This window comes from Daktulosphaira vitifoliae, unplaced genomic scaffold (genome assembly GCF_025091365.1).
Source record: "Daktulosphaira vitifoliae isolate Bord-2020 unplaced genomic scaffold, ASM2509136v1 Scaffold_2, whole genome shotgun sequence".
NCBI lineage: Eukaryota > Metazoa > Arthropoda > Insecta > Hemiptera > Phylloxeridae > Daktulosphaira > Daktulosphaira vitifoliae.
Genome location: NW_026099573.1, coordinates 8,223,594 through 8,249,914, shown reverse-complemented (window position 1 = coordinate 8,249,914; position 26,321 = coordinate 8,223,594). Strand labels below are relative to the sequence as shown.

The 26,321-nt window shown below is 27.4% G+C and overlaps 4 protein-coding genes across 10 annotated transcripts in view; 3 read left to right on the top strand and 1 right to left on the bottom strand.

Annotated features, from left to right (window-relative positions):
* The first annotated feature begins 912 nt into the window (after window positions 1-912).
* Window positions 913-10,070, top strand: LOC126897829 (dynamin-like 120 kDa protein, mitochondrial). Of its 2 annotated transcripts, XM_050671724.1 has the most exons (20): window positions 913-1,107; window positions 1,186-1,454; window positions 1,558-1,690; window positions 1,905-2,024; window positions 2,610-2,678; window positions 4,394-4,530; window positions 5,892-6,055; window positions 6,160-6,298; window positions 6,433-6,558; window positions 6,618-6,848; window positions 6,912-7,057; window positions 7,121-7,282; window positions 7,946-8,145; window positions 8,239-8,450; window positions 8,506-8,625; window positions 8,737-8,874; window positions 8,941-9,156; window positions 9,239-9,332; window positions 9,721-9,831; window positions 9,949-10,070. In XM_050671724.1, the coding sequence occupies exons 2-20, from the start codon at window positions 1,197-1,199 to the stop codon at window positions 10,011-10,013; spliced, it is 2,841 nt and encodes a 946-aa protein (XP_050527681.1). In that variant the 5' UTR covers window positions 913-1,107; window positions 1,186-1,196; the 3' UTR covers window positions 10,014-10,070. The 2 variants fall into 2 exon arrangements, with proteins under 2 accessions (XP_050527681.1, XP_050527682.1); XM_050671725.1 differs by lacking the exon at window positions 1,905-2,024.
* Window positions 10,071-11,632: 1,562 nt separating this feature from the next.
* On the top strand, window positions 11,633-13,265 carry LOC126897828 (cytosol aminopeptidase-like). Its single transcript, XM_050671723.1, has one exon. The coding sequence runs from the start codon at window positions 11,649-11,651 to the stop codon at window positions 13,200-13,202; it is 1,554 nt and encodes a 517-aa protein (XP_050527680.1). The 5' UTR covers window positions 11,633-11,648; the 3' UTR covers window positions 13,203-13,265.
* A 3,883-nt stretch (window positions 13,266-17,148) lies between these two features.
* LOC126899319 (uncharacterized) lies at window positions 17,149-20,418 on the top strand. The gene is made up of 2 exons (XM_050674109.1): window positions 17,149-17,480; window positions 18,127-20,418. The coding sequence occupies exons 1-2, from the start codon at window positions 17,428-17,430 to the stop codon at window positions 18,893-18,895; spliced, it is 822 nt and encodes a 273-aa protein (XP_050530066.1). The 5' UTR covers window positions 17,149-17,427; the 3' UTR covers window positions 18,896-20,418.
* Window positions 20,419-20,768: 350 nt separating this feature from the next.
* LOC126897322 (uncharacterized) overlaps window positions 20,769-26,321 on the bottom strand; it is a 17,939-nt gene continuing 12,386 nt past the window's right edge. For 2 of the 6 annotated variants that reach the window (XM_050670839.1, XM_050670840.1), the window contains exons 2-3: window positions 24,847-25,515; window positions 20,769-21,330 (exon numbers count right to left, since the gene is read on the bottom strand). In XM_050670839.1, the coding sequence (XP_050526796.1) occupies window positions 21,284-21,330; window positions 24,847-25,515 (716 nt within the window). In that variant the 3' untranslated portion in view covers window positions 20,769-21,283. Of the gene's footprint in view, window positions 21,331-21,402; window positions 22,377-24,628; window positions 24,775-24,846; window positions 25,777-26,321 lie in introns of those variants that run through there. The other 4 variants (XM_050670838.1, XM_050670843.1, XM_050670844.1 and 1 more) reach the window with 4 other exon arrangements.

Below are 26,321 nucleotides of genomic sequence, written 5' to 3'. Positions count from 1 at the left end.
TGTACAATAATTTTACCTATAATTTTTTTATTCCAAATATGTGTTTATTAACTAAAAGGTATATACTTTTAAGGATTTACTCAATAATGGAATTTATATTTTTTAATTTAGCAAGCCAGTTCTTTTAAATTATAATACAATAATATGATTATTAAAAAAAATGTTTTGTTGAAAAATTGTGATGCCTACATCATGCTACATTAATGATATTAATAAAAAGTTTGAACTAATTTATAAAATATGTTTAAATTTGTTCAAGGTTTTAACAATAATATCAAAGTAGATAAAGCTAGTAATGATACTATAACCACTTATATTATAGGTTTTGAAAAAAAAAGTAGTCAATTTAAATGAAAAGATAAGTTATATTATTGGTCGTAAATGTTGTCAAAAAATATTTCAGTTAGTATTATGTCAAAATAATTAATAATTGCATATGTAGTGTTAAATTATTATATTTTTAGGGATATATTTCACTTAATACAAATAATAAGAAATTGCCTTTTAATAATAACAGGTCTTATTTTAATCTGAGCTAGCGGATTTTAGCCGTTCATCAATTGACGGCTATGATTTACTGGACAGTTATTAATTATTTAGTATTTTTCCAGAAGGTAAATGGCGCTATCTTTCCAGATATAAATTAACAAAAATTCGGTTGCTAATAGCCTGATTTCCGCGGCAATACCTATAACATAGACATAGTGTATTTAATCTATGGTTCTATGCTTTTTTTCATTGATTTTATAAACATGTTTATAAGATCTACGTTTATTTTATTTTTTTTTTGTCTATAAATACATTGACCAACTTTTTAAAACTTAAAACCAATAAACTTGATATTGATAATTTTTTTTTTATCATTACCCTTGTAATATGATAACTAAGGTAATGTCTCATTATCAATTAAAGGTTGCCGCTGCTCCCGAGTTTCATTAATGTCCGAAGCATCAAATAGTTGTAAATCATATAATATGATGTTTAATATTAATATATAACATCATACTGTACTCAATGGTAATACTGTATGTTTAAATTCATCTGTGGGATATGTTGATAATTAACTAATTCGATTTTTTAATAGTCATAATAGACGAGAGGATATTAGTTAGTATTATGTTATTTTTTATTTTCAGTGTATTAATTTTTTTTTAATTAGCTTATTCATATTTATATTGTTTTTAGATTAATTTGAAATGGAATTATTAACTTTTAGACGTCCTATTGTTGTATGTTTATTAAAAAATCGCAAACTTTTAAAGAAATGTATTTCACACAACCAACGATATATTAGTCATGTCACACAACGCCGAATGTTGAATAACCCATTGTTTAGGTTACATCACCCTCAAATATCGAGAAATTTTGCAATATTACGTGTTTTAAACCATGTTTTAAAACTTCGATATTTAGTATTAGGTGGTGCAGTAAGTGGTGGAGTAACAGTCTCAAAGGTAAATAAAATAAAATTTTTGGTATGTTAATTATTATTTTATTATTTGATAGACTTATATAATCTATTGATGTAAAATGTATAACTTAAATTTATTTTACTAGAAATACCAAGAGTGGAAAGATTCTCTACCTGATATAAGTTGGTTAGAAGATATACTACCTAGTAGTGAACAAGTTAATACATTACAAAACTCATTGAAATCAATATTAGATGCTGTAAAGAACATTGAATATGGTAGGTAATTTAAGTATACTAATTTTAAGGTGGAAGAACTTAAATATTATGTTCATTTAGTATGACCAAATATCTAAACTTAAAATTGAAGTGAGCCGTAGAAAAAAGTGTGTTTATAATTCTTCTTGTTAAATTTCAGCTGTTATTATTTTTAATATCCAATTAATTTCATTTTATTTTTCATTACAAAATTAGTTTATTTTGTTTGTTATAGATTCTGAAGAATCTAACAAATTGGAAAAATTTAAAAGCTGGCTTGGGTATCATATTGATGAGGCATTTAAAGCTGCTGAGGTATCTAATTCAGATACCTCATTTGAAATGGATGTTCAATGTGAGTGTCTATAAAAGTTTAATAATTTTTTTTGGTTGCATACTTGTTTATATTCTTTTTGTTTTAATATTTTTTTAATTAAATTTTTTATTTTAAGTTCTTCCATTTATATTTTGGTATTGCCTTTTTTTGCAGTTAGTTTTTAAGTTACTTTAATTATATTTCAACTTAAAATAATATAATATAGAGTACTGTGTTAGAGATTATACAGGTTATATATTATCTGAGAGTTTTTTAATAGGTTTTATGTAACTGTCCTAAAATAAACTGATATTAATTTTCTAATGCTTTTCTAAATACTCAAGATAATACTTTAAACTTATGATTTTTTTCATATTATCTGTAATTGATTTATGTATTTAAAACATATTCTAATTTAATATACATATTATTATTATTATTATTTTTTAATTTATTGTAAATTGCTTTGTATGTATAATAAAAAAAAAAATATTAAAATTAAATAAATTCTGAATTTTAATGAATAATTCAGGGAAATAACAAAATTTCATACATATTTTATATTAAAATAATATAACATTTTATTTTATAAGAATAATTAACTACCTTGAAATATAATTTTAGCTGAATTTTTGTCTCCTGCTATGGTTGAAGCTGCAACCTCAAATACTTCTGAAACATCTAGAAAAATAGGTATGTTTTTTTTTTAAAAAAAATTAATTAAATATTATAAACATTCAATAATTTGTATACTCTTTGTAATTCATTTTTTGCCATTAATGACATAAATGATCATAATTTCAAGAACTCATAAGTACTATATTCATGATAATCAAATTATTTTAGTAATCAATAAGTACCGGGAATGACTCATTTAAACAGCGCACGGTTGTCAAATCCAGTAATTTTTTTTTCTCAAGTTGGTACACCCTTATTTGACATCTCTGACAATTTTGAGCGGTATTGCATCATTATTATGTGTTTGACAGCTGTAAACAATAGATTACATTTTTTTATTTCGTCGCATTTTACAATAGAAAAATCAGTTGAGCAAAGAATCTGTTTGAAATTTTGTGTTTCCAATGATATTACGTGCAAAGATGCATTGGAAATTTTGAAGAAAACATATGGGGATTCTATTATATTGGAAACTAAAGCATACGAATGGTATAAAGAGTTTAAAAGTGGCCGTGAAGTTTGTGAGAATTTGCAGCGTGCGGGGCCATAAACATCAAATACTGAAGAAAACGTCGCATTGGAGAAGAAATTAGTTTTAGAAAATTGTCATGTGAGTATAAGAGACGTTGCTGATGAAGTAAAAATCTCTTATGGAACGGCACAGCACATAATTTCCAATATTATGGGTATGCGATGCGTTGCAGAACTGTTGGTGCCAAAAGAGTTGAATTTACTCCAAAAAGAGCATCGAAAGGGTGTGGCCGAAGAAATGATTTGGGAGACATCTAACGACCCTATATTCATGAAACGCATCATAACTGACGACGAGACATGGGTCTACGAGTATGACGTGCTAACTAACCAGCAATCATCTGAATGGCTTGCTCCCCACGAGCCAAATCCATAAAAAGCACGCCAAAGTCGCTCAAAAATCAAGGTATGCTCACTTTATTCTTTGATTACCGTGGTGTAGTGGACTTCGAATACTTACCACACGGCCAAACCATTAATAAGGAGTATTTTATTGGCTTTATGAAGCATTTGAGGGACGCAGTGCGTTGTAAACAGCTGGATTTGTGGGCGGCCAACAATTGGATTTTACACCACGACAATGTGCCAGTTCACAAAGTCAAGCTAGTGCAAGACTATTTGATGAAACACGACGTTGAAAAACTTCAACAAGCACCGTATTCACCCGACTTGGCACCGTGTAATTTTTTTTTGTTCTCCCGACTGAAATTGCCGCTTTGTGGGCATCATTTTGAGTCGCTGGATACGATCAAAGAGAATGCGACGAAGAAACTCAAGGCCATTCCGGCTCAGGCCTTCCAACGCTGTATGGATGACTGGGTTAAGCGCTGGAATCTTTGTATTGCTTCAAATTGAAGCTATTTTGAAGGAGATTGAATAAATTTGGAAGAAAATTAACACAATTTTGTTTTATTGACTCATTCCCGGTATATATTGATCATAGTGTATATAGTGAAATTTTATAATTTAATATAACTGATATGTAATGGAAAGATGGCTTTTATTTTTTATAGAGATCACCTAAGCCCTCTCCCAAATTTCTATATAAGTCTTAAAGAATTTAAATTTTTTAGCCTGTCTTTAGTTGCTTAAACTGAGATATTTTTAAGGATATTTTCTATGTTTTAACAGATTAAATTTACTAGTTTTCATACTAGAATTTGAGTTTTTATTTTATAAAAATGTTTGATACATTGTAGATATGTTACAACAAGAAATTATAGAAGTTCAACTAAGATATCAAAAAGAGTTGGAACGTCTTGAAAAAGAAAATAAAAATTTACGGAAGCAGATTTTACTTAAAAATAATCAAAAGATTAACATGAGAAAAGTTAAAGTAAAAAATTTAAATTATTTTAATAAATTATTGTTAGTAAGGTGTTTTAATGCCATTTAAAAAATGTTTTTGTTTAAATATTGACACAATCACCTGAGATTAATGGCCAGTCATTTAATGTGCACTAAAAATAAAAAAAGATGCATGATTTGGGATTAGAACCTTTAAACTAAGGCGAAATAAAAACAAATCTTACTACTAGGCCACCATGCACTTATGACTCATATCCCAATATACTTCCATATAATAATATGGTATGCAACTGAGGGGGGAAATATGGTACTACGTCAATTTGTTATAAATCAAATATACAAAAGTTAACATAAGAGCTAAATTATTAATTATAGATAATTTTAGCAAACTTGCACTCATAAAAAAAAACATATATATATATATTTCATTTAAAATTTACATCCTATTTGATGGATGATCAGAGGAACTCCTNTAAATCAAATATACAAAAGTTAACATAAGAGCTAAATTATTAATTATAGATAATTTTAGCAAACTTGCACTCATAAAAAAAAAACATATATATATATATTTCATTTAAAATTTACATCCTATTTGATGGATGATCAGAGGAACTCCTTTATTTAGAAAACTTCATTGATTTCTCTCCTTCCCATATTTCACATAATTCCAATAACTACTAAATCTGTACTTGGTCAGAAACTGATCAATCTATACATGTACAAATAAAGGAGCAATGTTGTTCATGAAAATAGGATTGAAGTTTAAAATGGAGCAAACTTGGTCATAAAATAGATATTGGTTTACAGACTTTTTTGGGATTGAGAGGTTGGAATTTGTCTCTTTTTCACAGTAAGGTTTTTCTTAAGGATATTATTTTTTTTTGCTGGTTTAAGCTAGCGAAATGACCTACCTGCCAACTTTAAATAAGAATCCTTCCTGTAAGATTGTTTGTTTTTAGAAAATAACAATTTTTTAATTTTTCCTTTACTTTATAAAACCTACATTTATGCCAAATTTCATGTTTCTATCTACATAGGAAGTGCATTATAATTTTAATAATGGATTACTCAGTAAAAAAATTAAAATTCTAAAATTTTACCAATTTGAAATTACTTAACATTATGAAGGGTTTTTTTTACAATGTTCTAAGCTATTTGATTCTAAATTTTCAAAAATTTTAAGAGAAAACAGAGGTTAGAAAAGCTGGGTTAATTGTTTTGTGTAAAGATACATTATCATTACTAGAACTTGTGTCTAGCGTGCTTCACATAAATTAGTTTCATTGTTATATTATGAATAGTATTATAACACTTACATAACAAAAAACAAGCAATCTTTGATTATTATAATGGGAATTAAAAGTAATATTCTGGTTCATTTTTTAGAAATCATTAATTGATATGTACTCAGAACTATTAGATGAGTTAAATGATTATGATTCAAGCTATCAAACACAAGATCATTTGCCTAGAGTTATTGTAATTGGAGATCAAAGTTCTGGTAAAACATCAGTATTAGAGATGATAGCTCAAGCAAGAATATTTCCAAGGTAATATTTTAATTGACTAAATTGAGCTTTTAATAATTAAAATAACTAATATTAATAAACAATTATTGTTTTAGTTATTAAAAATGTGTTATTTTGATTTATAGAGGAGCTGGAGAAATGATGACTAGAGCACCAGTTAAAGTAACACTTAGTGAAGGTCCATACCATGTAGCTCAATTCAAAGATAGTGCAAGAGAATTTGATTTAACTAAAGAATCTGAATTAGCTGAATTGAGAAAAGAAGTAAGAACTCAAAAAAATAATGATAAAAATCAAAAAATTTATTCCATATAAAAATATGTTACCTTCTCATTCTGCTTGAGTTATGTAATTATTTTATTATGTAACATATTATTAGATATTTTTTCATGTGATAGGTGGAAATAAGAATGAAGAATAGTGTCAGTCGCGGAAATTCTGTTAGTAGCGAAGTCATTTCTATGACTGTACGTGGTCCTGGACTACAACGAATGGTTCTTGTTGATTTGCCTGGGATCATAAGTGTATATATTATTATTATAAAATATTTTCTTTAAGTCATTTTTTTTTTTATTTGATTTAGAGTGTTACTCAAGGTATGGCACCTGATACTCGAGAATGTATTCGTCAAATGTCTATGTCATATATGTCCAACCCCAATGCCATCATACTTTGTGTTCAAGATGGATCTGTTGATGCTGAGAGAAGTAATGTTACTGATTTAGTTTCACAAATAGATCAGCTAGGACGTCGTACAATTTTAGTTTTAACCAAAGTTGATATGGCTGAAAAAAATATGGCTAATGCAGATAGAGTAATAATAATATTTTGTATTAAAATTTAACTTGAATTTTATTAATTTACGAATTGTTAACAGATAAATAAAATTCTTAGTGGCAGTTTGTTTCCAATGAAAGCTCTTGGTTATTTTGCTGTTGTTACTGGTAGAGGTAATCAAGAAGATAGCATTGAAAATATAAAAGAATACGAAGAAAAGTTTTTTAGGAACTCAAAGCTATTTAGGTAAGAATATCTGAATTATTTTCAGTTAAAATAATATTAATTAATTGAAATTATAATTTGTAGAGAGTCTGTTGGGATATCGTCACAACTTACAACTAAAAACTTAAGCATGGCTGTTGCTGATTGTTTTTGGAAAATGGTACGTGAAACAGTTGAACAACAAGCTGATTCATTTAAAGCTACAAGATACAATTTAGAAACAGAATGGAAAAATAATTTTCCTAGGTATGATAATATTTATATTAACCTTTTCTTGATTAAAGCATCTTCTGATATCTCAAATTACAAAAAAAAGATTTTGCTGTTATTTTAAGGGAGTGACAGGAATTTATACTTTTTTAAAGGTCTTGTGGTAGATACAATTAGCTCATCAAAAAATTACAAAATTATGTATTTTGTCTTATACATGTAGATCACAGGATTTATAGTTTAGAGAGAAAATACGTCCTCAAAAATATTATTTTAATAATAATTAACCTATGGGCCTTACAAAAAAAAAATATTATGATTAAAATATTTTTGGTAGTTATTTGTATTTTTTATAAAAATAATGTCTATAAATTTAATAAATTAAAAACAAACCTATGTCATTAATCTATAGGAACATTTCTTTTAATCTTGGCATTCATAATATAATGTTATAAAAAAATTTTTTTTATCATTTTATTAATAAAAATTTTATGATACACAATGATTAAAAAATTTAATAAGCAAAAATTCAAGGAGGTAACTGCACAGTTCTCCCTCCTGTGAACACCCATGTAATAGAAATTAAGTAGGTTATTTGGAGTATTATATTGTAATTCAGCTGGTTGAAGTTACATAGTATTATAAAAAATAAAAATTTTTATTATTTATTTATTTTTATTATTTTATTACTTGAAACAGATACTTAGAGCTGAATAGAGATGAATTATTTGAAAAAGCACGTGGTGAGATTATAAATGAAGTTGTTGATTTAAGTCTTATATCAGTCAAAGATTGGGAAAGAGAATTAAGCGATGCTCTGTGGAATGGCATATCTCATTATATTATAGAAAATGTATATTTGCAAGCAATGTATGAAGCTAACAAAACAAATAATCAAGGTTAGTTTCTAGTTAAAAATTAACATTTTTAAATTATGATTTATTGTAATATAAATTTTATAGTTTTATAAATATATTTTTTTTATTTTACAGCAAGTTTTAATACTGTAGTTGATATCAAGCTAAAACAGTGGGCTGAAGAAATGTTTCCCCGGAAATCAGTAAATATTGCTTGGACTGTTTTGAAACAAATGTTTAGAGTGATTTTTGAAAATCAAAAAGTTCAAGCTGCTGATGAAATTTTAGATAAATTAAAAATGGCTGTGATTGATGATGCATTATCAAGACACGCGTGGGAAGATAAGGTATGAACTTATTTTTCCATAACTTAAAAAAGTAAAATAATTAGCTTTTTATTAGGCATTGGAGAGTTTACGGGTTATGCAGCTAAGTATGATCGAAGATAGAGGAATAAAAAATAAACATGACTGGGAAGAAGCTTCTAAGTTTATGATTTCTACTTTAGAAAATAATTTGAAAGTNGAAGCTTCTAAGTTTATGATTTCTACTTTAGAAAATAATTTGAAAGTAAATGAATTTATTATTTATAGTAAAAAATTTACAGCTAAATTTTCCATGTATCATTTTCAGTCAACTGAAGAATCTCTTAAAGAAATGGTTGGACCATCCACTTATGAAAAATGGGTGTATTGGCAAAATTCTAATAATGAACAAACAAAAAAAAATTATATAAAAAGTGAAGTAGAAATTTTATTAAATTCCAATAAAGTAAGATTTTTTACTTAAGTTAATTATTTATAAAAAATTTAGTTAATCTTAATTAATTTTTTTTAGAATCATAGTAATTTGTTAAGTAAAGATGAACAAATTACCATTGTTAACAATTTAAAACAAAAATTAAAAGTTCCATGTAGTTTGGATGATATATGGGAGACGTGGCATTTGGTCTACAGACGACATTCTTTTAAAATGGCTCTACAAAATGCCAAAGAAAAATCTAAACAATTTTATATTTATCAACAATTAACATTAAAACATGATCAAGCTCATGTGAGTCATTATTTTAATTTTTAACTTACAAAATTCATATAAATAGTAAATGTTTATATATATATATATATATTAAATTTAGGTTGAATATTGTGAACTTGAAATGTTTGCTCGAGTATTACGAACCATAAAAGTAACTGCTAGTTTGTTACGGCAACAAATCACCAATAGAGAAGGTAAATAGAATATTTTAGCTAGGTATATTTTAACAACCAAAAAATTTGTTATATATTACTGGTTTGTTTTGACATTAATTTTAACAAAGTCTCGACATCTTAAAATGATTTTAATCTAATTTAAAAATTATGTAGACATTATTTAACTAAAATTGTTATCAATTTTTAACTTCAGGTAATGATCTCTTTATAGGGATCATTTTATCAAAAGCTCGCAATAAAGTTATCTGTTTTGTATACCACATTTAGTATCTTATTAGTGAGATTTTCAATATGAATAAAAAAAATATATATAAGTTACCATTCAAACTTTAAACCTTAAAAAACAATACTTTTTAATTTTTTACTCACTGATTTAACGTTAGTTTTTTCATTTATATTTTTGTAGTTAGACGTTTGCATCATGAAATAAAAGATGTTTTGGATGATTATAGTCAAAATTCAGATATTAAGTGTAAACTCCTGACTGGCCGTCGTGTAACTCTAGTCGAAGAATTAAGTAAATATTTTATTATCTTAATATCTTAAAATCTTAATTTTTAACAACTTAAAAATTATATATCTAAAAAATAAGTAATTATTTCATACAGCTCACTGTAATTTTTTTTATTTATAGATAAAGTTAGGGCAATTCAAGAAAAATTAGAAGAATTTATTCATGCATTAAATAAAGAAAAATAAATATCCCTTCATTTTATAGCTTTGTTTCCATTATGTTTAAATATATGTGTTACATTAGATGAGTTTTTTATTTGTCTTAGTTCTTTCATGATTAAAGAATTTTCAGTGCAAGTCTCATGAAAACCACAAATTCTCTTAAAATATACTTTTTATTTTCACTTGCAAAAACTTGAATATATTTCATTTCTTTCATAAAGGGTAGTTCTTACATTTAATTAAGTGTAAACTGGATATTAATTATAAATATTGATTAATAATATGTAATTTACCAATATTTCTTCATACTATAAGTTTTTAAGAAATATTAAAACAAAATTTAATTTACTTGTTATTAACTTAAGTTAATAACAAAAATATTTCACTATATTTATATTTTATAACATGTGATATAAAAATAAACATTATGTAATCCTTTGGAATCCTTATTAAATATGTTAGCTCATATTGTTTGGGTTTTGATTAATTACAGGCATTTTTCAATGGTTTAGCTAGTGAATTTAATCAATAGGTTTATGGTTAGTTTCAACATTTAGTTTATACTTAAGCTTAAATCTGTCTTGATGCACTAACAAAAATTAACATGTTATTAACAAAATTAATTAATTTTTACTACTTAATAGTCTAGTCTAGTAAAAATATTGAAATATTTTGGGTCAAAGTGAAAAATTACTTGGATTTTACTAGTGGCGTAATTTAGTAAATTGCAACATATCCAGAATGTTATCAAGGATAATACGCAGAAACAATTTTTACATGACTATATAAGTAATTTATTAAGTTTCGTCTGAAGAAGGGAGATGGATTCCTATTTTTTCTACTGACCATTTAATGGTAATTATCTATAGCTGATTATTTTTAATGTAAATGTACAAGAAGACGATACTGAATTTTCTTTTCAGATATTAGAAAACGACACAAAAAAGTATAATTTATAATTAAAATTTTCATTAAAACTTTCAAATAATAAATTTCTTAATAGAAAAATACTGTGATTTTTATTTTATATTTTAAACATTAAATTAGTTAATAATACCTCTATGCATATACGAGGCAAAAATGAAATAAGTCCTCTAATTATTCAAAAAACTATATACAATGTGGTATAACAATATTTCTTGGAGGAGGAAACTATAATTATCCCTTCTAAATTTTTGTAAAACTACTTTTATAACTTTTTTATGTTCTTTGAAATATTTTACAATGAAGTAGCCGGGGTGATTTATTGGAATTAATATTTTACCCTTAATCTACCAGTCCGTGTGTCATCTGAATTAGTTCTTAGTCATCTAAATATCATTTTATTAAAAAATTTAAGTCAATACTAGGAACACGCCATGCCAACTAAATAACTATTTCTTTAATTAACATTGACTTAGGCCCGTGTTTTTTTTGTTTTTTTCAATAAAACTTACAAAAATTGTATATTTTACTAAATGTTTTAATTTAAAATTTAATTAAAAAAATGCACATTTTTCTGGCCTTATTGCATAGTGTACATTTTATTTCCAGGGTGTTTAAAATTTTGTCTGCAATAATATTTAAAATGAATATTTAATTTTACTGTTTTTAATCATTTTGATTGTTTGTGGATTTTATTTTTTAAATCAAGTGAAAACGTCCTGTGTCATAAGTAAAATGTTGAGTAAATTTTTGAAAAACAGAAATTTGGTGGAGTCCTGTATAAGATACTCGACTGGGGCCTGCCCTCCCCCTAAAAAGGGTTTAGTTTTGGGTGTATACCGCGAATGCAATCAGAATGAATTGCGTTTGTCGACGCAAGCGCAGAATTTTAATGACTCTATACAAGGCAAAGCCGAAGAATTTTTATTGACATCAAACATTGCCGAGCAACCAGTCGTTGTAGCCCATAATCTACATCCAGATTACTTCGCAGTGGCGTTCGCTGGCATAGGGCCAAAAGATGCAAAATTTAATAGCCAAGAAAGCCTAGAAGAGTGTTTGGAATGGACAAGAATAGGGGCGGGTTTAGGCGCAAGAGCGTTACATCAGTACGGCGTGGATCAGATTTACGTGGAAAACATGTCCAGCCCGGATGCGGCGGCTGAAGGGTCAGTCATGGGCGTTTGGGAGTTTGACGCGTACCAAACTGACGAGGAATCTGTAAGAAGTATTGTATTACCGTTTAACGTCAGCGATCCAAACTTATGGAAATACGGTACTATAACTGGCGAAGCGACCAATTTAGCACGTTACATCGCCCATTTGCCTCCCAACGAGGGCACTCCAGAGGCAATAGCAAAATTTGCCATCGACAATCTTTGCAAGTGTCAAGTCAATGTGGACGTACGCGATGTTGAATGGATAGAGCAAAAAAAACTCAATTCAATATTGAACGTAGCAAAAGGATCTAGGCGACTCCCGCTGTTACTGGAACTATCTTATTGCGGAGGAGTAGCTGATCAGAAACCGGCAGTACTGATAGGCGACGGATGTACATACGACTCGTGGGGCTTGTGTCTGCAAGATAACCAACAAGTCGATTGGGGTATGTACGGAAAATCTGGAGCTGCAGCCGTAATAGCGGCCATGAAAGGTATTGCTCAGCTGTCTTTACCATTGAACGTCAACGCGTTGGTACCTTTGTACGAAAACAAACCGGGAGCGATGGCTTTAAAACCGGGATCAGTCATTAAGACATTCGATGGCAACACCACAGAAGTTCACAGCACCAATGTGTCATCCAGGCTGGTGTTGAGCGATTTGATAGGATACAGTCATACGCTAGCGCCCAACGTCATCGTCAATATATCGGCGCTATCCAACGACACTCGGAAGTACATGAGTAGCGGCGCTATTTTCGGGTTTACAACGGACGACGACATATACAAAACATTCGAGGAAGCTGCATCGAGCACAGGTGATCGCGTCATACGAGGCCCCCTTTGGGAATTTTATAAAGCTAAAACCACGTGGCCCACGATGGCCGACACCAGAGTAGTACCTAACCAATGCACTGGAGACGCTATGGCGGCGGCCATGTTTCTAGAAAATTTCAAACCTAAAGGAGCAGCAATGGTAACACTTGATATCGGTGGTTCTGCCTTTCTAAGGAGTCTTAAACCGGACCACTATTTAAGACCTCATCGGATGACCGGAAGTCCGATGCGCGCTGTGATTCAATTTTTAAAACAAATTGCATGTCCAAATGATAGGCGACTTAGGTGTTGATTATTTATTTTATATTTTAACAAATTTAAAAATACATAAATATACAAAATTGTGTTTGTCATATACGTTTAGTTTCAATTTGTATTTTCGCGCTATTATATATCGGACCATACTGAACAATCAAATTAAAATTTAATGTCTTGACTTGAACGATAAAGTGTTGAAAAAAAATGTATCCATTACCATACCAATGATGTAACCAACAATTTTTTTAGAAGGAAATGTAATTTTAATGGTATTTCTTATTTTTGCTCAAAAAAATATTGAAAAAACATTATTTATTAAAAGGACAGAGGTAAAGCAATATTGATCCTTTTCAATCAACATGTTCAACCCACCAATAAGAAATTTATTTGAAAATATTCTACTGAAGTGACATTCTTAAAAATTAAATAATTACAAAAATTATAATCTAGAATATAAGAATTTGGTAAAAACTACTAGTTACACTATAGTTCTGATGTTGATTATGTCAGATAATTAAAAAACGATTTGTTGATAATAGTGGAATTGTTAAGATTTAAATTGGATTGATGTGATATAAATGATTATTTGGATTATGAGAATGTCTCGATTATTAATCATTTGATTATGCTTATAATAACTAACTCAACTGCTAGTTGCCATAAGATACAAGGCGACAAGACATTTTTTTAATAAAAAAAATTCATTAGTTTTTAATAAATCACGTAACTTCTTTTCTTGTTGTTTTATCATACTGGATTATCTTTTGTAATTTAATGTATATGTTAATCTTATAAGTTTAATGAAAATGTATTATAGCTAAAATTATAAAAGTTAAATGGATTTTATGTTGAAACATTTCACTAATAGTGATATTTTATTTGAGTCTTTATAATTTACGCCAGTGAAGTATTTAGGGTAAGACAATGGGGGTCACGTGCCCTTCTTTGTGAAGTTTCGATTTAGATAAATGATTAACAAATACTTTTTATTAGTTTAAATAGATAAATATTTTATTAGAGGTAAGCTGAGTAGATAATGCAGCTTTTTAAAAAACCAGTCCGAATAAATAATATTTTTTATATTCATTTTATTACTATAATAAAATAAATTAAACAGCCAACAAGGAATTTAAAGAACTAGACGTAATGACTTCAATTTATTTTTACAACCCTCTTAATAATAAATGACTATATTTACTCGTATTATCGTGGCACCGATTTCCGGAAGTCATGCGTTTTTGTATACGTTCTTGACAGTCAAAAATTATGTCACGAAGAAAATATATTACAAAAGAACAAAAAGGGTGAACTTGAACATTTATATTCTCCTGCGTCTCAACGGCCGGAACCGATTTAACAACAAAAAGAATATGGGGATATGTTTTGTTTTTAAACAATTATGTATGTTACCGTTTGGTTTCTTAAACGCTCAATGATCGTTATTTTTACTCGCTTTATAAAACAGTAGTGAGTAGGTACTTTGTCGGTGTTATTTAAAACCGTTTGAATAATCCGTAAAGTCTATATTTGGTATTTTTATTGTATTTTATATGAAATTTACTTGGAAAAAAATATAATGGATATATAAAATAATTACCTCGAGCCTTACATTTATATTCGTATGTGTTAGAAATGTCTAATAATATGTATTTTATAATATACTAATGGAAAAATTTAAACGTAAGACCTTTGATCGTGGACTAGTTTTTCGACAAAGTTCTTTAAATTATTCATATTAATTCACTACCAGGTCATTTTATTTCGGGTCGATAGTTTCAAACTAAAGAAATTTTCAACGGTTGAGAACTATTTTCGAATAACGTTGGCGTATGTGAGTGCCCAAAACTAGGACGTCTTCATCGATTGTTATTATTTGTGGTTTCATATGACTTTCGATGACCCAACACGAATACATGAAAATTTAATCATAAAAAATGACCCAGTGGTGGAGATATTAGAGAATCACGAAGAAAGTACAACAATTATTCATGGCTTTGTTAATCTAAATGTTGTCCTTTTGACTCATTTATCGACATTTTTTTTTTGGTACAATTCTAAAAGAAATTTATAGCGAATTGAGCAAATATTTACTAACTAATTTAAACTTATTTTTAGAAACAATTATTAAAAAACATTAGTTGGTAATATAAAATATTTGGAATAGCAATAAATAAGGGAAAACATTTTTTTTTTGTGTTAAATTTATTATTAAAGTTATAGCTACTATTGATGTTTTCTCTATTTGTGTCATTGTCTATAATGCAACTAAGACTGTGTGCACAGGCGGCTAGAAATTTTTCCAAGGTAAGGAGATTTGCCCTTTGTTCAAGTCAGGGCTTAAATGCATTTTACCACCCCATCGAGATTTTTCAAATTTTTTTTTTTTAAATCAATTTAGTTTTTCATACCGACTAAGAATATATAAAAATTTTTTGTCGGCGAAGTCTAGTTTAAAAGTTATGAGCTTTCAAAGATTTCAATAATCATATACAAATTTTGTTATATACTGCTTTTTTTTTTTGATAATTTTCATTAATTAACTATAAAAAGTATTCTCGATGATGTAGTTACCGAGGAATAGTAAATTTAAGAGTATTTATGAGTACATTAAACGTGTTAAGGTAGTGTTGAAGTAAATAAATTTAATTTTTTTTTATCTGTTTTTTCAATATTATATCACCATTTTAACATCAAGGTTTTATACTTGTTGGGTCACTGAGAATTTCAGTCGAATGGGTTTAAATAGGTTGGGTTTGGGCTTGACTTCTATCCTCTGGGGGTTTGGGGGCGTGAGCCCCCATCCCATGAGAGTCCCAAAGCATTGAAAAATACACGTTAAAAAAAAAAAAAAATGAAAAAACTCGATGGGGTGGTAAAATGCATTTGTTCCCAAGTCAGCATATTTTTTCCATTGAAGAATTTTTTTTCAGGTAACACATTTTTAAATGAAAATTGTCATTTACCGACTGTGACCCTGACTGAAATAATCTTTGATAATAGTTTAAAAATTACGATATCATAGGAAAATTATAGAATTTAAATAGATTTCACAAGTTTAAAATATTATTTGTACTCTAAATTTTTTACATAGTTCAAATTTGTAGAAAATTCAATTGGTTTTTTCCTGAATGCATATTTTTTTTGTTTCATTTTGATCACGAAACGTTGGAATGTGTTATGATATATTTTTAATTTATCGTAACTCAAAAATGAATAAAATTAAATTAAAGAGAAAGAAAGTGAGAGTTAGATTGAGAGTAAGAGTTACTTTTAATTCAGGTTGTGATTTGACGAGGGCTATGAAATAACATAAATCTAGACTCTTATTGATTTTTAAAATCTTACCTGGCAATTTTCCTGGTTCTTATAATATTTTAAATATAATCAATAATTGAAAATAAAATAATACAAATCAATTTAGTTCACAACTTTAACTTCGATAATAATGATCACAATATTCGCGTAAAGATATCTAGAGCCCGAAATGAACAGGGCAGCATAATAGTTTGCTCTATGTTTTCATAATATTTTTTACCCCGAAAATCAACATTGTCTAATTCTTACAGTATAACTGTTTATTGATAAATAAGCATAAAATACAGAAATTATTACAAATGAATGGAGTATATAAATCATTTTGACATTTTATAATATAAAATTATATATTGTATATTATATAACATCAATATAGTTTATTATACATAAGATTAGTGTTGATACAATGCATTTAATTATTAAAATTAGAATAAAAAAAGATGACAAAAATAATTTATAGATTTCTTTTCGGAAGAAAGGATTTTAAAAGTGACTATTAATTGATTTATGATTGAATCGTGTATATTACAATATAACTAAACAGTATGCGTTTGTTTACTATTTCTCTTAAACGTTAATTCAAATTATTTTTGTGTTGAAAAGAATTATGTCCTTCTAAGAATATAATGTATAAATATACCATGTTATGGTAGTGACGAGTTTATTACAACAAATTTAATTGTTTTTATTGTTAAAAATTAATTTATTTTTCTCTCTGGCTTATTTGACGTACATTTTAAGTTTCAGTATTTAAACAAATGTTATTTTATTTGATACAGCAACTACCGACATTCGAATCGTTACCTATGAGGAAACAAAATATGCTAATGGTATTTAATTTTGACATTAGATTTTTTTGGGTAATATCAGTATAGTATCAACAATTTTTAGTAGGAATAATACCTATCGTCTAGGCCAGTTTTGCAGGCCGATGGCTACTGGTCATGCGATATCTATGCTTTTGTACAGTATTACTAGCAGCATGTGATGTTATTTTGTAAGTAACACCATTTTTTTAGATATATAGTCTCTAATTCTTAGTTAGTGATTTTGTTGAAATTATTAATAATGAGTAAACAAATAACCTTCATTAACATAATTTTATGCATATTATGTTGATTTTATGCGCATTGTATTAGTGTAAAGTACAATTGGGTCTGACCCGATGACTGTTGTGTAATGAGAATAAAATTCCGTATATTATCCTGAGTATGTAAACAAACTACTAAATTAGCTTTAATTCAGATAAACAAATACTTAGATCAAAACAATAATTCTTATTTATAAAAAAATATTCATAGTTTTAAATACTTTTCAAAGTCGTGTCAATAATTTTATCGTTTAACTGGATGGTTTAACATTATAAGAAGGTGCACAGGTGCAAATTGAGGGACAGAGTTAGGGGGCTAAGTCCCTCCAAAATTTTAGAAAAATTACATATATAATGAAGAAGCGACTTACTCGGCTCAGTCGGGAACGCATATCGCTGAGTTATGTAGGTTTTCCCGTATATAAACTAATAATAATAACAACATAAAGATAAATTTTAGAGAGGGGAATTTAGAAATAATGAATTCCTCTAAACATTTTGTTGAAAAATGTATTATTTTCGCATTAAATTATGTTTTTTTTTTTTGAAAAAGTGGTTCCACAAACGTGTTAAAAAACGTCATGAAGAAACGAAACAAAGTGATGACTGGAGATGCGTACAGAGAAATCACGGGATATCCCGACGATTTGATTTGGAAGCCCATTAAAAGTGCCGATAAATTCATAAAAAAGTCGGGTCCCAAAAAAAATCCAAGGGTCTCTGCAGTAGGCACTCTTTCCACTAGATCCAGTTTAGACAGTGGCACAATGATTACATCTGAACGAAATTTTCAAACCAGAGTCACGACTCCAATAGCTGTGTTGGCATCATCAGAATGCACCACAATCACGAAGACAACGTCGACAACCGGATGTACTCCAATGTCTTCCGATGTGTACTCTTTGCTCATGCGCTTAGCCACAATGGTAATGGCAGAAGCAACTGGTAAAAGTACTGCTATGTCGGTGGAACAAAATACGTTGCGGCCGCCGATTGAATGGCAAATGTGCCGCCGAATGCAACCGACAAAAAACTACGACGACATGGACGATGGTGTCGATTCCGGTTGGTATGGATCTACACATAGACCCAAATCGTCTACCAAATACTTCGACCCTATTCAAATAGAACTGACCCAACCGGAGTATTCATTGGGCTGTCGGCCGTCGATCACGATGGCTGACGACGAAGATTACGAAGAACACGAAGTGACTACAGCGAAGGATTGGAAAGCAAAGGTGGCACCTTCGGTTATGGCCAGTGGTACAATCCGAACCACTGTAAATAAGGGTCGGGGTTTGGTTATCGATAATGATTACTGAAAAACACTAGGCACCATGCTCTTTTTCCAACATTTATTTGATTATTTGTTTTTTACCGTGCAAGTTAAATATGCAGAAAAACATTATTCTTATGATAGCCTTAGAGATTAGTTTTTTTAAACAATTCTATCCAGGCCGGCATTTAAGAATTGTGCTACTCAGAGTACTTAGTTTTGTCGCGCACAGTGGCTTTTTTATTCGCTCAACAAAAAACTTTCTCTTTGCACAGAAATTTTTTTTTTTTTTTTGAATGGGCACATTTTCTAAATACCGTCATGATTATAATTGTTCAATAAAAGTTATTTTCAAGGTTATCTTTAATAAAAATACTTTTTTTTTTGCGTATTTAATTAAAAATTTGTTTCTTGGGGCACGTATACCTGTGTCCCTTAGATGCGACCCTGGTATTAGTATAGTGTGCTCTACTCCAAAAAATATTTGGTAAATCCAGCCATAAATTTCCCAAGCACAAAAACTTTTAAGTATTAGTATTGATAACAGGCGAAGTATTACACCAGTTCTGACAACTGATCATTTTCTAAACCATACTAGCGTAGAACTGTCGAATAGATTAGAATAGCGTAGAATCTTGTCCAATATTGGCGATCGGTAATCTTGTCTAAATACTGACCCAATAATATTGGCAATTGATAATTGGCTGGTATAACTGTTGGAGTACTGTGCTATAGTATAATTTGTAAAAAAAATCTCCAGTACTGATCTATTAGTACGGAAAACGTTATCATATCAGATATGCCAGTACAAATACAGTGTTGCACCTATTTCTAATTTCTGATTGACATTCTATTATTCTAAGTATTTGTAATATTATTTAACAAAAAATTATGACTTGTGTATAAAATTATTTATAATTATTAATATATTTAATATTCTAGTTTAAAAATAAAAAATGTTCAACTCAAAATGGGACAACTAGAATTTTGACATTATATTAGTAACATCAAACAGTAATAATTTATGAAATTTATTAAGCCACCCTACAGATAAAGTAGAAGGGAGCGGGAGCTTTTATAAAATTTGACCCGACGACTTATGCAAATACCTGCCGTATTTAAAAAACATGGTATTTTCGTTTTCATATATATATATAAAAGCAACTTTGAATTTTTTATTTAGTTTAAATAGTTCTTTTTATCTATGGCTGCGTCGTATATCATAAAGTTTTATAAGCTCGGGGTAAGAAGTTCGAACCCCGTCAGCCATAATGACTTTTTTTTCTTTATTCATTTTTGAGGGGGAAAAAATTCAAAATGAATAATAATAAATAACATTCAATCAAAATATTCAATGGATATCGAGGATCCCTATCACTTTAGTCCTTGTAAAAAGGTCTTTCTTATTCATATTTAAATATATTACTAAATGATTTATTTTTGTGTTTGTTGTTAACTTTTCTCAGCTCTCACTTGGCCAATTTTAATGACCAATATGTAAAAATAATACGATTTAAATTTTGCTGAATTTATTGTTAAATTCGATTTTATATTAAATTACACAGCAACATCAAATATTTTTTAATAATTATAGACCATTATATACTTTATTAAACCAAATTTTTATCCTGATTTCAAGTCTAAAATAAGATTTTTTTCTATCACCTTTTTTTTTGAGATTATTACTAATTAGAAACATATGTAAAAATGAATCAAAAAATAATTTTTTTATCAAATTATTAATGATTTTTATTATATTAAAAATAATCTGTGCAAAATTTTAATTCAAAATGACATTTTTAACTTATTTTTTTGATCCTTTAAAGTTTATTTTTATAAAAATTTATAAGTGAAAAATATTGAACTTTTAAACAAAATATTACTCAACTTGCAATTTTAGAATTTATATCATGAAATAAAAAAATTTTAGTTCGAATAAAAAATACTATTTTTTTGCATTGAAAATGTCGATAAAAGCGTTTTATTGTAATTAATCATTTAACGTTAACAAATTTTTGTAATTTAATATTTTAGAAGTTAACAGAATAAGTCCATTGTATGATGTAAAAATATGACGCAATGCCATATTTTTAGGTCGACCGTAAAATAAACCAATATTTCTAAAGTTTTTAATATTTTTATTCCTCGGTGAGTCAGTCAAGTTATATTTGTTGTTAGAAAACCCACACTCCACCTCTAATAATTGTTAATATAAATACTATATTCATAAAACTTTTCTGGGAGTACAACTAATAAATAAATGAATCGTTTATATTTAAATTTTTCAATAATAATTAAAAATTTTTTTAAATAATTTCCTATGTTAAATTTTAAAATACATTAAAATTACATTATTAATGTTTAGTGATTAAAATAGTGAAAATAAATTTAATCATTAACATTAATTGCAATACAACATTTAACGAGTTTCTATTTATATTGAAATTAAAGGCTCTTCATTTAATAATTTAAATTCCAATTCTAAAATCAAAAAATAAACATTTATAAGTTATTGAATTTATATTTTAATTAATATATTTTTATTTTAAATACCTATTTCTAATTGTCCTTTCGTTAAGTCTGGTAAAAATGTTTCTTCTGTAATCGGGTCAAATTTAAATCCGAGCTGAAAATACTTTTCTGTAATAACTGTTTTTGTATAATGTTTAATTTTTTTGGTTAAGAATTTGATAAATAATAATTTTTCGTTTTGTTCAATAAGGGCTCTATATTCATTAGACCATTCATTCAATAAATACTTGTTATCATAAAGTACAAATTCACAATAATTTTTAGTTTCACTTTTTACATCCCTCAATGTTTTAGATGCAAATAAATGTAAAATTTCCAATGTGGAATAGTATGTAGATTTATCATCACGTGATAGCGTTTCTATATTTAAGTCGTCAAGAATATTTCCTATTTTCCCTAATAAAGAATATACCATATAATGATGTATACAAGAAGTAGCCCATGGTCTGCTGTGTAATGAATCCAAAGTGTACATAGCGCTTTTCATCATTGTTGCCATTGGAGCAATTGAACTAATTATTATTTTTATGAGTTCTTCTGTGCAAATGAATCCATCTATAAAGTGTCTCTTTTTGTCAATTGCTATTTTACACTCTTTTGTAGCAATTCTTATAATAAAAAAAATATTATCTATAATTTTTGCGTATGAGCATCCAAGATATACAGTCAAAGTTCGTATTTTTATATCACCATTTGTGACACACGTAGGTGTATCAATAAGAGTTTGAAGATAATAATCTGTGTTGTAATATTTTATATAATGTGTTTCGACTAAATTTGTCCATCCTAAATACTTTAGTAAATTATCTAACATAACTACTTTTTTTTTTGAAATCCGTTCTGCTCTTGTATACAAAATCACAGAAAATAGTAAAAAACAAAAGTTGATAAGTTTTAATGAAAACATTGAAAAATAAACAATAATGGCTAAAATTTTTTGATTAAAGTATAATTTTGAAAAGTGTCAAAGGACACGTATGTCTTCTGTTCTACATTTATAGAAAATAAAAATAACATATATGCTTAAACATTTGTTGAATTATATAAATATAAGTTCATTTTTATAATTTTTGAGTTAACTAAACATTTCCCATATTATATTGAATAATATTTTACAAAAATTCAAATTTGTATTTTAACAGATCCATACTGATTATTATATTTATTTATTTACAGTAAATAAAATTTTTTTTTTAGAAAAATCGTTATTTGTTATTTGTAATTCGATATTTGTTCAATTTTTTTTTACTTAATACTGCCATTACTTTTTTAAAAATGACCGAATCAATATAATATTTTTTTATAGATACCTTAGATATTTACCTATCATTTGATATATTTTTGTGAACATTGGACCCCTAACCAGCCTAATAATATTATATCGGGATAAAATTAAGGGAATAAAAGTTATTGTTACTTTTGAAATAATCTACCAATTTCTTAAAATTAAAGGCTATCTACAGATTTGCATCGAAGCGCTTCTTATGATAATGATTTTATCAGAATTGAATAAACCTTTTGTTTAACAAAAAATATTTAAATTATTTATTANTAAACCGTTTGTTTAACAAAAAATATTTAAATTATTTATTAAAGAATGATTTAATTCTGAAAATGATTGACAAATTAATAAATTTAACGTTAACAAATTTTAATCATTTAATATTTTAGAATTAGTCCATTGCATGATGTAAATATATAACGCAATGCAATATTTTTAGGTCGACCGTAAAATAAACCAATATTCAAAAGTTTTTAACATATTTATACCTCGGTGAGACAGCCAAGTTATATTTGGTGTTAGAAAACCAACTTTAATATTTGATAATATAAATACTATATTCATAAAACTTTTCTGGGAGTACAACCAATAAATAAATGAATCATTCATCGTTTATATTTATATTTTAGCTTCGATGCGAAGCTGAGAAGGCATTGGTTTTACTATGCTGTGTTTTTTTTAGCTTTGATGCGAAGCTGAGAAGGCATTGGTTTTACTATGCTGTGTTTTTTTTAGCTTTGATGCGAAGCTGAGAAGGCATTAATTTTACTATGATGTGGTTGGGTTATTATACTACCTATGATTAGATAGTACAGCAATAATTGCTTTAGTTGAAAAAAATACTTTATTCTTTGCAAATGTTGGTGATTCTAAAAGTGTAATGTGTGATAAGAAAGGGAATGCTATTCCTCTATCATTTGATCACAAACCTCAAATCACAAGTAATAATAACTATAATAATATAATTTACTTATTTTAGCTTCAATGCGAAGCTGAGAAGGTATTGGTTTTACTATGATGTGTTATTTTTTTTGGTGTCTGTTACCACTTTTTCACAGCTCTCACCGAACCGATTTCTTTCAATGATAAGTCAAAAGATTACAAATCGTATCTAGTCGTAGACATTAGCCTCAAAAATTGAAAATATTTTCCTCGTTCCCCGTAAATGGGGGAAATCTTCAAAAAAATTACAAATTTAAAAATTGCTAATTTTTGAAATGTTTTCAATTTTTTTTACTAAAAACTGCCGCAACATTTTCAAAAATGAACATATCAATACAATTTTTTTTTTTATAGATGCTTGATGTCTTTACCTATAATTTGATATATTTTTTTTGTAAATCTGACCCTTTATCTGTCCACAGGGGGGGATTTAAAATGACAACTTTTTCACAAAAAATTTACTTTTTCTACTTAACTTTTGAAAATGTTCCGGAAGGTCTGACACTTTTATATATACCTTAAATTAAAGCTAATGTAATATACTGTAATTTGAACAAAAAAAAATTTCACTTCTGGACATGTGTTCAAGGCAAAAATGGCTACCGAATGCTATATTTGTGATTTTATAATTTACATTTTTTACTTTAAAATGATATAACTTTTTAGAAAATGATTGGATCAATACAATTTTTTTATGAGAAATAATATTTTTTAATAATCCCTTTTTCATTCAACATACTTTATCTTAATCAGAATATTGATATGGAACTAGCAGATCATGTAGCTTTTGGAATAATTTTGGAATAATACATCAATTTTTTAAAATTAGACATTATCTAAAGATTTGCATGGAAACGTTTTTTTTGATAGTGATTTTAATTACTATCAGATATCATTATACTTGATCCAACTATGCCACGTCACCACTGTGCCACGACCCCCCTGTGCTGGGTTTATTAATATTTTTTTTTAATAATAATTTAAAATTTAAAAATATATTATAATTACATTATTAANTATGTTAAATTTAAAAATATATTATAATTACATTATTAATGTTTAGTGATTAAAATAAATTTAATTGTTAACATTAATTGCATTACAACATTTAATGAGTTTCTATTTATAATGAAATTAAGGCTCTTCGTTTGATAATTTAAATTCCAATTCTAAAATCAAAAAATAAACATTTATAAGTTATTGAATTTATATTTTAATTAATATATTTTTATTTCAAATACCTATTTCTAATTTTTTCTCCTTTAAGTCTGGTATAAATGTTTCTTCTGTTATCGGGTCAAATTTAAATCCGAGCTGAAAATACTTTTCTATAATTACTGTTTTTGTATAATGTTTAATTTTTTTGGTTAAGAATTTGATAAATAATAATTTTTCATTTTGTTCAATAAAGGCTTTATATTCATTAGTCCATTCATTCAATAAATACTTGTTATCAAAAAGTACAAATTCACAATAACTTTTAGTTTCACATTTTACATCGTTCATTGTTTTCAGTGAAATTAAATATATAATTTGCAATGTGGAATAGTATGTAGATTTATCATCACGTGATAGCGTTTCTATATTTAAGTCGTCAAGAATATTTCCTATTTTCCCTAATAAAGAATTTACCATATAATGAGGTATACCAGAAGTAGCCCATGGTCTGGTATGTAATGAATCCAAAGCGTCCATAGCGCTTTTCATCAATGATGCCATTGGAGCAATTGATCTGATTATCATGTTTATGAGTTCTTCTGTGCAAATGAATCCATCTATTAAGTGTCTCTTTTTGCCAATTACTTTTTCACACTGTTTTGTAACCATACTTATAACAAAAAAAATATTATCTATAATTTTTGCGTATGAGCATCCAAGATATACAGTCAAAGCTCGTATTTTCATATTACCTATAGAGACACACGTAGGTGTATCAATAAGAGCTTGAAGATAATATGCTCTTTTGTAATATTTTATATAATGTGTTTCGACTAAATTTGTCCATCCTGTATACTTTAGTAAATTATCTAACATATCTAATTTTTTTATCGAAATCTGGTCTGCTTTTGTATACAAAATCACAGAAAATAGTAAAAAACAAAGGTTGACAAGTTTTAATGAAAACATTGAAACATAAACAATGATGGCTAAAATTTTTTGATTAAAGTATAATTTTGAAAAGTGTCAAAGGACACGTATGTTTTCTGTTCTACATTTATAGAAAATAAAAATAACATATATGCTTAAACATCTGTTGTATTATAATAATATAAGTTCATTTTTATAATTTTTGAGTTAACTAAACATTTCCCATATTATATCGAATAATATTTTACAAAATTCAAATTAGTATTTTAACAGATTCATACTGATTATTATGTTTATTTATTTACAGTAAATAAAATTTTTTTTAGAAAAATCGTAATTTGTTATTTGTAATTCGATATTTGTTCAATTATTTAGCTTCGATGCGAAGCTGAGAAAGTATTAATTTTACCATGATATGTTTTTTTTTTCTTTTTTTAGTTTCGATGCGAAGCTGAGAAGGTATTGGTTTTACTAAAATGTGTTTTATTTTTTTTTTTTTTTGTGTCTGTTACCACTTTTTCTCAGCTCTCACCGAACGGATTTCTTTCAACGATACGTCAAAAGATCACAAATTGTATCTAGTCGAAGACATTACCCTTCAAAATTGAAAAAATTTCCCTCGTTCCCC